At 32.7% G+C, this 11,501-nt stretch overlaps 1 protein-coding gene across 1 annotated transcript; it reads left to right on the forward strand.

Moving 5' to 3' along the window:
• The first annotated feature begins 3,254 nt into the window (after nucleotides 1-3,254).
• On the forward strand, nucleotides 3,255-4,606 carry LOC121249530 (replication protein A 70 kDa DNA-binding subunit B-like). Its single transcript, XM_041148231.1, has 6 exons — nucleotides 3,255-3,357; nucleotides 3,443-3,521; nucleotides 3,633-3,789; nucleotides 3,946-4,103; nucleotides 4,217-4,337; nucleotides 4,448-4,606. Exons 1-6 carry the CDS (start codon nucleotides 3,255-3,257, stop codon nucleotides 4,604-4,606), a joined length of 777 nt encoding a protein of 258 aa, XP_041004165.1.
• The last annotated feature ends 6,895 nt before the right edge of the window (nucleotides 4,607-11,501 follow it).

Here is an 11,501-nt window from a genome sequence, read left to right on the forward strand (position 1 = left end):
CATCTGGTAGCTTTTCATGCACATAACGACCTTAACAATGTTCTGAGATCTGATTTTACGGCAAAATCAATGTTGACTGAATTTTTTTCAACAAATCAAACTAATGAAAATGCACGAAGACTACTGTACAAAGAATTTCCTGAAGCTTTTGTTTGGAATCAACAACACAAAATATGGACTCCAAGAAAGAAGAAAACTGTTATAGGCCGCATTGTTACAGCAAGTCCATTCGAAGGTGAAAGGTATTACTTACGGATATTGTTAAATCATATAAGAGGCCCTTTATCATTTGACCACATCAAAACAGTTGGCAATGTCACTGCACCAACCTTTCGTGAAGCAGCTACATTACATGGTTTGTTACAAAGAGATACCAGTTTGCAAGATTGTATGCAAGAGGCTTCCTTATACCAAATACCACACAGTTTAAGACGGTTATTTGCAACAATTTTAGTATATTGTAACCCAACAAATCCTAGAGAACTTTGGGAATACTTTGAACAAGATATGTCAAGCGATTTCCAAACAAGTGTTGCAACATCAGCAGATATTAGGACAAAAGTCTTACGAAGCATCTCTTCTACACTTGAATCGATGGGAAAAGACATAAACATGTTCCATTTAATAGAACATGATGTTTCTTTTGATCAGAATGAAACTGAATCTAGGGAAATAAATGATGAATTTGCAGTTTTGATACCAGAAGAAGATCTTATGGCTTCGATGAGTCTTAATCCTGAACAACAACATGCATATGAATCAATTTTACAGAAAGTCCTTCTAAATGAATCTGCTGCATTCTTCATTGATGGTCCTGGTGGAACAGGGAAAACATTCTTATATAAAGCACTTCTCGCTACAGTGAGATCAAGAAACTTAATTGCTCTTGCAACTGCATCGTCTGGTGTTGCTGCATCTATTTTACCTGGGGGTCGAACAGCACATTCACGCTTCAAAATTCCATTAGATCTTGACAAAAATAGTACTTGTTGTGTAAGCAAACAAGGTGCTCTTGCCAAATTGTTACGTCTTGCAAAGTTAATCATATGGGATGAAGCACCTATGTCTAGAAAAGAATGTATGCAAGCATTGGATAAAATGTTACGAGACATAACTGATTCAAGATTACCATTTGGTGGAAAAATTATCGTATTCGGTGGAGATTTTCGTCAAGTCTTACCAGTGATTCGTAAAGGCACAAGACAAGAAGAAGTTAATGCCAGTTTAGCATCGTCATATTTGTGGTCCACTTTAACTAAGATTAGTTTAAGTGAAAATATGCGAGCAAGATTCGATCCAAACTTCTCAAATTATTTACTTCAGGTCGGAAATGGAACAACACCAATCACAATTGAGAATAAGATCAAAATTCCCAGTGAAATGCTCATTCCTTACAAAAATGATGTGGAGTCTTTAGATGATCTGATCGATGCAGTCTTCCAGGATATTGGCAGTTATTCAGAAAATTTATCCGAAATGACAAATCGAGCTATATTGACACCAAAGAACAACTCCGTCGATGAGATAAATACAATACTTATTCAAAGATTTCCTGGTACAGTTACACAATACTATAGCTTCGATGAAACGATTGATACATCAGAACAAGGCATCATGGAGGATTTCTTAAACACATTAACACCAAATGGACTTCCACCCCATGAATTATTACTAAAAAAAAATTGTCCTATCATGTTACTCAGAAATGTCAATCCTTCAGAAGGTTTATGCAATGGAACACGTCTTATTTGTCGCAACTTTGAACGAAATATCATTGATGCTGAAATTGCAGTTGGTCACCACACCGGAAAAAGAGTTTTCATACCAAGGATTCCTTTCTTGCCAAATGCAGACGATAATAGTGGTTTTCCATTCAAAAGAACACAATTTCCTATCAGATTAAGTTTTGCGATGACAATAAATAAAGCACAAGGGCAGACATTAGATTTTGTTGGTGTATACTTGCCTCAACCTGTATTTTGTCATGGCCAACTATATGTAGCACTGTCAAGAGTCAAAACTTCTGCTTCAGTAAAAGTTCTTATAAGACCAGTGTCAACTCATGATTGTGAAGAAGCTGAAACAAATAATATTGTTTATAGAGAATTACTAACACTAGCATATCCATCATAAACTTCTGTGAGTAATCAAATTTCAATATATACCTCTCAATTAAATACAATTTGTTTTTCCACTATGTAATTTTCACAACTTCTTATTATTCTTTTATTAAAATTGTTTTATTTAAATTCAATTGTTTGGACTAATATTTCTTTCTTTTAATTCATATGTAGGCTTCAACATGCGGACTGTCTATACATCAATCAAAAACATTACTCCAAGTACAAGAAATTGGAGCATCAAGATGATTGTGTCAGACAAATCACCCAAACGTACTGCACAACATTCACCAACAAAATATCAAAATCTGACATTGATAGACCCTGAGGTAACACATTGACATCAATATCATACTTGCAAGAACATACTTAATGTTTACATTGTATTCTTTCACATGATATATTCAAAATATATATGTTTTCCCCTTACAACATAGATTCATTCTAACTATATTTTTAAATTAAATCTTATATATATATTTAATAAGTACTATTTTCTAATCAATTGAATGCAAATAACTATTTACTTATGCAATATTATGCAGGGCAACCGACTACAAGCAACAATTTTCGGCAAAGATATAGACCTACGTAATGACATGTTACACATATTCCGGTCTTACTACATCAGTAATGCTTATGTTAAGCCTTTAGATCCCAAGCATAGAATTGAAGCACATGAATACCAGTGGATCTTAAATTCAAGAACAATCATCGAAAACATTCCAGATGACGAAGTGGAATTACAACCACCAGAATATGATATTATCCCATTCACCAATCTGCATGACTACAAAAACACTGGAACTGAAATAGGTAAATATCACATCAATATATTTAACATACTTCTTAATACTCTTATTCAGTTTTCACAAAAAAAAAAATTCAACATAATTGAACAGCTATTCTGGCGATCGCAATATACATGAAACCTCCCAGAGAAATTACCTCAATACATGGGCCAACAAAAATTCAAGAAATATATGTTATCGACCAGAGGTAAAGAAGATTTCTCAACTATATATGTGATATTAATAAATTCTTTAACTACCTTGTTTTCAATATTATTTCATCATACTACACTTTTAAATACTTTATCCTAAATTTTACAGCTTGATGCCGATATGGTTAACTATGTGGAGTCGATTTGTAGACGGTGAATGCCGAGCAATCTCTGATATTATTGAAGCTAAGCCAACTCTACTCGCAACACGTTTAAAAGTCGGTTCATACAATGGTATATTACACAACTTATAATATCAACATTTATTAAAAATAGAATGTTATTATCTACTAACAAATTTTTTTTCTTTATAATATAGGTCTTTCTCTTTCATCTCAACCGACAAGCGTATTTACCTTAAATCCTGTCATCCCTGCTGCAACTCCATTATGTCAATGGTAATTCTTCAAAATATATATTCATCAACTAGCTCTAAAATTGTTTTTTCTTTTATATCTTTTCCTCCATGATTTCTCTCATTCATTTTAAATTATTCTAAAAATATTTAGGACGATGCTTAATCATGCACTGCTTGAAGAAATCGTCGAAAAAAATCTACATCATACAACGGCATCAGCATCAGCATCGACATCAAATGTTGACATGAAAGACATAATTAAGCTTGATGATCTTGCTGGTTTTCTTAAATCACTACAACCAATGACGGTACAATTCTACGGTCTTCTTAAACTTTTTTTTCTTTATATATATTGCCTTCTAAAAATTTTACACATGCCTTTTCAAAATAAATATAACCTTATCTTAAGGCTACATACTATTTACAACCATTAAAAACATATATCTGTTCCAAAATTAATGCAGAAAGCAAAATTTTGGATCAAAGCAACTATTTGTGTGGTTGATCTCCATCAAATATTCTTCTACATGTCCTGCATTGGGTGTAAGAAGGGGACTGGATATGAGCAAAATGAAAAATTTCAATGTTATCATTGCAAATACATGAGCAATGCACAACCACGGTATATATGTTATATTCATATTTTACGTCGTAAATGTTTCTTTAATCAATTTTATGTTATATTTAAATTATTACTTAATCATTCAGACTAAAAAATATAGTTTGTTTATATAGCTGTCGAGCTTACATCGAAGTTGACGATGGTAATGGACGACTTGGGGCTGTCATGTTCGGTCAAATTGCAGAAGAAGCTCTGGGTTGCACAGCAATCGAACTAATGGAACATACAGGAAAGGTAACCAACTTATTCATATTCCAATTTGTATTTTAAAAACATTTAATCTTAGATATTCAAATAGAAAGTTATCAAAAATATCTTTTACATTATATTTATTCACCATACAGGAACATTTACCATATATCCAAAATATTGCAAAATTATGTTCAACCAAAAAATGGATCATACAATTGGGTGCAGATTTGGATCAACTCCAAAAACAACGTCACAAAAACTTCAATGTTCTCTCCATAAATGCTGTAAATGACGAGAACACACCACTTTGAATCCATAACCAGCAAACTTTACTTTCAATAACGAAAGAAACAATTATGTAATATTTAGCAGTTTCAGACTTTACTTTCAGTAACGAAAGAAACAATTATGTAATATTTAGTCGTTTTAGACTCTACTTTCAGTAACGAAAGAAACAATTATGTAATATTTAGCAGTTTCAGACTTTACTTTCAGTAATAAAAAAACAATTATGTAATATTTAGTCCTTTTAGACTCTTTTCTTCTACACTAGATGTTTATATTTTAAAATAATTTAATACAGGGCAAACGTGCATCGCACGTAAATTCACTGCTAGTATGAGTATATATATGCGTATTATTATTTCTAGCTAGTTAGGTTATATTTCAAGAAAATAGTGAGAATATAATAATCAGGTGACCGTGACCAACCCTAATAAATACAATACACTACGGTCAAGCTGTAGGAAATCCGGCGGTGATGATCAAATGTATTACATGCAGCGTGCTCGGTTAAGGCATGCAAGTACGTACTTGTGACATGAGATAATCAAGACTAGCTACCACGTACGTACACATGCATGACGATCATGTGTTAAATCATATGTTCATAGTTTTCTTGAACAATTAATCCATGCATGAAAACCACAGCTTTGACTTATCCTCGCATCATGCCAGTATATATAGTTTTTCATTAATGATGCAAGACCCCAAATGGCGTGGTTTTCAGGGAATTGGAGGATCAATTTTTTCCTTATATGTCAAATTTCAATATACATATTATATATTCCACATGATGATCCATGCAAAGAGACCCATGCACATCATCATATATAGTACTGATAATTAATTAATTAATTAGTCCCCGTGAACTTCAATAAGATGATTGATTATTCTATCAAACTTAATCATCATGATCTAGGCCCGAGTATTTATATAAATGTAGCTCGATCAACTTTTTATGAATTGAACAGTTAAATTTGACATCAATCAGCCTCTTTATTTTCATTGCTCAACTTAATTTGTTAGAAACATATATATCAAAATGAAAACACATGATAAGTGTATGTTTCTAATACATGCAAGTCTCGTGCAGTATTTTGTTAAAAAAATAAAATAAAATAAACCCATCATAAAATAAAAAGATAAATTCTTTTAAGTCAGCCGTATTTTTTTCAAATGACGAGATTATGCTGCACAAATTATATTTTATATTCTAGAATAAAGAAATAAAAGATTGGGGGTGATAGGAGAGTCATCTTGTACAGTTAGCTAGCTAGGCAATAGATATATATATATATATATATATAGTACTATTAATGTGTCATCATGATAGATTGATGATCCCATGCATGCATACATACAGGCCGGGCCAAAATTTCCCATCCACTGTTTTCTTTTCACTCTATTCACTTTAATCTAATTATATCTCAATGCATGCATGGTTTGTGTAATGATCCGGTCTAATAATTTTAAGGTCGAAATATTAATAATTTTATTAGACTTAAATTATATTTAATGTGTCATATTGGATAAGTTCATGAACGATAAATTATTAAGATTGATTAGGAGTTTTAATTAAGCTAATAACTAAGTTAAATCTCATTTATTATTTATTGAAAGAGTTAGAATCATTTTAAAATTTAAAGATCGGCTATTAGAAATTTATTTCAATTTAATATCATCACTTATTGAAGTTTCCTGCGCAGTCTCAGTCACTCCTAATCCTATATTAAATGAGCTATTAGATCATGTTTTTAAATTCAAACTCTCTTCTTAGATAATCACGACTAAGTGTTTAGTAGATTAATGTCACTACATATATTAACTGAGTCCAACTCAACCTGGTCACCACTTTCTCCCAAATCTCTCTATAAATATCTCCATTTCGCATGTTATTTGGAAAAAAACCATAAACCTCCCAGTCCAACACCGTGATTGATTGTGTAATCTGTGTAGGTGATCGATTAGTTTATGGAAAAACCCAGCCAACCTCATTTAGATGTTGTATACTGAGTTCTCAAATATATTAAATCATCTCCTGGTTAGGGCTTATTTTTTCCAGCACATCCTTCTTTTCACCTTAAGGTTATCATTGATTCGGATTGGGCAGGATGTCTTGATTCTTGTAGATCTGTAACTGGATATTGTGTTTTTGGGAGATGCTCTTATCTCCTACAAATCTAAGAAGCAGACAACTGTGTCCCGCTCCCCTATAGAAGCTAAGTACTACATGGCCATGGCCTCGGCTACATGTGAACTAACTTGGTTCATTTCTCTATTTACTACTCTCTGTATTCCTCACTCTCAGCTTGATCTCTTATTTCATGAAATACAGATAGCCTCCACATTGCTTCAAATCCAATTTTTCATGAAAGAACTAAACATATAAAGATAGATTACCACCTGGTTCATGAGAAAACTTAAGCTAGCACTATTAAAACTCTATATGTTTCAGGTTCTCATCAACTTAATGATCTTCTTACTAAACCTCTTGGGTTAGTACAGTTTAATTCTTTACTTTCCAAGGTGGGTGTTATTGATCTATACACTTCATCTTGAGGGTGAGTGCTAGTAGTTGTAAAAAGACATGTCACCTTTAATTGGCCAACTGGTTCAATATAAATACATATACTTGTTCACATGAGACAGAAATATACATAATACAGATTTCTTCTTTTTTTTCTTTTCTCATTCTCTCTCATTTCTCTAAACCTTACCTCATTTTCTTGATTTCTTGCGTATTGACGAGCATGAAAGTTCAGGTTTTATCATGGTATCAGAGCTAGAAATATCTAAGGAATGGGAACAAATAAGAAAGAAGAACTAGAAACATGATGTGGCAATACAACAGATCACTTATGTGAATTTGAAGAAGAAATGTGAGGAGAAGAGGAAACAAGCCAAAAAGGAAAGATATTTTCATAAAAAATTACATCTCTTGAGATAATCAAGGATTCATATCTAACTATCAAACTCTTTATACCCTTTGACACCAAAAGGGTATCCAAAGAACACATTTCTTAGGTCAAGGATCGAACTTATGTATATTCTTGGATGTGGTGGAAACAAAACAGAGACATCTAGAAGGTATTTCATAAAATAATACTTCATGTAGAGATTTATTGGAAAGAAGAGGTGTAAGGGTTCTATTGATTAAGTATGTGGCTATCAAAAAACACCCACCCCAGAATTTGAGAGGTAGAGAGGCTTGAATCCTTAGTGCTTGAGCTACATTTAATAGATGTTGATGCTTCCTCTCTACTACCCCGTTTTTTATGTGGTGTTTCAACATAGGTCTTTTGATGGATGACTCCCTTTGAGGCATAAGACTCAGGCATGTGAAATTCAAGCCTATTGTCAGATTGATTGTGCTTAATGAAATTATTGGTTATCTTAGGCATGTGAAATTCAGGCATGTGGTAATTGAATTGATTCTCCATTAAAGCAAGAAAAGATTGTAAAAGATGTCGGGTTGACTTTATGATGCATGAGATATACCCATGTACACTTAGAGAAATCATCCACAATAGTAAGGAAATACTTGGATCCATCAATAGAAGATATGGAAAAATGACCCCATATATCACAGTGTATTACTTCAAAGTGAGAATGAGATACACTCTGACTTGAAGGAAAATGAAGCATATACTATTTGGCTAAAGGAAAAATTGTACAAAGAGAATTATTTAACAACTTTATGTCAGGCATAGTTATATTAAGAAGAAGTGATTTGGAAAATTAAAGGTGGCCTAACCTATAGTGCCACAAGTCAAAGAAGAGGAATTTACAGAGGCAACTTTTGATTTCAAATAAGAAGAAATTGCAGTAATCTTCGAGCTGGCTTTAGACTCCTACAACAAGTAGTATAGACCAGCTTTTTGCTCACTTAACCCAACCATCTTCCAAAGCTAGTCCTGGATAAGATAGATATGGGATCAAAATATGAGACAACAAGATGATTCTGCAGATAGTCTTTTAACCGAAATAAGGTTGAAAGAAAAGGTAGAACGCAAAGTACATTTTTTAGAACTAAGGAATTTGAGAGATGCATAGTACATATATGAGTAATTACATGTGCAATAGCTCCATTAGGGATTCTAACTATATGATTGGCAAGTGAGGAAACAGAGGTAAGAAAAGAGGTGGAACTAACCATATGGTCAATTGCCTCACTATCGATGATCCAATCTTTGGAAGATAAAGGTATAGGCTTATAAGAATGATAAAAAAACAGAGAGAGTGAGAGTTTTACCTAACACATTAGCATGGTTATGAATATCTAAAATGGGTGTTGGTAATAAACCCGCTTAATTAAGTGCAGATTGCAATAAATTTGATTGATTTAATACATATTTGCAATCTAAGGTACATTGGAGTAAAGTACTCAACTGTTGGTACTGCTCTTGTTTGGCTCAAAGTTGTGAAGGCTCAATAGGACTACTAGTTTCGAGTCCAGAAGAATTAACTTGATTCACAACACCAGAAGATAAGTTCATGGTTCTTGTAGAATTCCATCCAGGTAGATAACTATGAATCTTGTAACATTCATCCACAGTGTGACCATTGTAACCATAGTGACTGCAAATGACCTTATCTTTTCGAGAAACAAATTTTTGTGACCTACTAATTTTTTTTGGACAAAGGAACATTAGTGCTGGCTTTGGTGGTAAGTGCAATGAAATTACTAAGATTTGTGTGTTACTTGTAGATACATCCATTTGCTTCTTTTCTTGCAAAGTCAAAGAAAAACTTTGCTAATGGTAGGAAAATGTTCTATTAACAAAATCTATCTTCTGAATTATGAAAAAACTATCACTGAGACGCATAAGAAACTGAAGAACATACTCTTCTTATTGATTTTTTACAGAAAATTTTGTGGCATTACAAACACACACACTGGTCCATAGTTGCATACCCCGAATGGTTTGTGTAACGACCCGGCCCTATAATTTTAAGGTCAAAATATTAATAATTTTTATTAGGCCTAAATTATATTTAATGTGCCATATTGAATAAGTCCATGAGCGATAAATTTTTGAGATTGATTAGGAGTTTTAATTAGGCTAATAATTAGGTTAAATCTCATTTATTATTTATTGAACAAGTTAGAATCATTTTAGAATTTAAAGATCAGCTATTAGAAATTTATTTCAATTTAATATCATCACTTATTGAAATCCCCTACGAAGTCTCAGTCACTCTCAATTCTATATTAAATGAGCTACTAGATCATGTTTGTAACTTCAAACTCTCTTCTTAGATAATCACAACCGAGTGTTCAGCAGATTAATGTCACTACATGTATTAACCGAGTCAAACTCAAATAAGTCATCACCCTCTCTCAAATTTCTCTATAAATATCTCCATTTCATATGTTATTTGGAAAAAACCATATATCTCCCAGTCCAGCACCGTGATCGATTTTGTATCGAAAAGTTTAGGAAGCAATACTACAAGAGAAGTAGCTTGATCATAAATTAGGATTAACATACATTAACTAGTTATATATATTATTATTAAATCCAGTTCTTTCAAAGCCAATGTTTATGTACCATACATGTCATAACATTTGCAAGCACGCAATTTAGCAGCTTTCATTCCGCATATTATAGTTATGTATGTATTATGTATCTCATGCATATCACATTGCATAAGACACATAAGATTTCATAAGATTAAGTGTAAGATAAACTCATAATAGTTAATCAGATGGCAATTCAGATGCATGGTACCATACAGTTTCAAGGTGGGCATGCAAGCCACAAATTCAAGTGTGGTCCACCGCAGTACGCCAGAGTACTATACAATCGGATTCCTTTGCTACAGCAGGGGAAGTTAGTGCACAATCTTGCACACAGAGTTAAGTGTGTTGGCTAGCCAGATAAGTCAAATAAATCAAATCAGTCAATTAATCTAGATAAATCAGTCATTCATAGCATAAGTATCAGTATGATCAATCATGATTTTACATTCTCAACATAAAAACTTTTATGAAAAAAGTTTTTTAACGTTATGATGGATTTTTTACCAAGCCATCGACTCATTTTAGTTTGTTTTTATATTTTTAAATCACCCCAGGTCAGAATATTTATGAAACTAGAGTTGCAGGACGAGATTTAGTCCAGAGAGGCGTGACAATAGCCTAAATCAGGTACAGAGACTTTAAGTTATAATATTTATGGTACAGGTTTTGAGAAATTTTAATAAATATTTTCGCTTACTCTCTTTTATAATTTTAGTATTTTAATACAAAACAATTCTGTTTATTATAAGGAATTTTTGTACTTGGCGTTTCCTTTATAATAAAAAAATATATACTTTTAGGTCAAGTGCAGTAATAGCATTCTGGCTTTTTCGAGAATTTATAAAAGTGATTTTATTCTTAAACTTGGGAAGCATGGTGTTACAATTTGAAAGTCCACACTTCATCCCACAAACCCTTCAATTGAGAGTAGTACATACTGACTGAATTATTTTCTTGGGTTAAAGCCAAAATATCTTTCCTTAGTTGAAAGATTCTAGGGTGATTACCATGAGCAAAATGAATTTATAATTCTTTCCATATATCAGCAGCATTTTCCATGAACAAAATTGTTGAAGCTATTTCTATTGAAAAAAATTTACAAACCAAGAAATTACCATATTGTTGCATCGTATCCAGGCAGCAAAGCAAGGATCATCTTCTTTAGGTCCGGCCAAGCTTCCATTCACAAAAGCTATTTTATTTTTAGCACTAATTTCCATTGACATGGACCTCTTCCATGTATGAAAATTATCTCCCATAAGTAACTGCGTAACCAATAACTACGTAACCAGTACTATTCTTGAGAATTATCTCCCATATGGAATGGAGGAATCATCACAAGGATTCGATTGAACAAAGAGATCCATCGATTCTTGAAAGGAAACCTAATCCTGAAAAAA

The sequence above is a fragment of the Juglans microcarpa x Juglans regia genome, chromosome 2D (genome assembly GCF_004785595.1).
Source record: "Juglans microcarpa x Juglans regia isolate MS1-56 chromosome 2D, Jm3101_v1.0, whole genome shotgun sequence".
Classification (NCBI taxonomy): Eukaryota; Viridiplantae; Streptophyta; class Magnoliopsida; order Fagales; family Juglandaceae; genus Juglans; species Juglans microcarpa x Juglans regia.

What these genes read in the sequence shown, in the direction of transcription:
- LOC121249530 (XM_041148231.1), top strand. Translation starts at nt 3,255, where the DNA reads ATGTGGAGTCGATTTGTAGACGGTGAATGCCGAGCAATCTCTGATATT. An exon ending in ATGAGCAATGCACAACCACG is followed by an intron (nt 4,104 to 4,216) that starts GTATATATGTTA and finishes TTGTTTATATAG; the next exon opens with CTGTCGAGCTTACATCGAAG. An exon ending in TAATGGAACATACAGGAAAG is followed by an intron (nt 4,338 to 4,447) that starts GTAACCAACTTA and finishes TTCACCATACAG; the next exon opens with GAACATTTACCATATATCCA.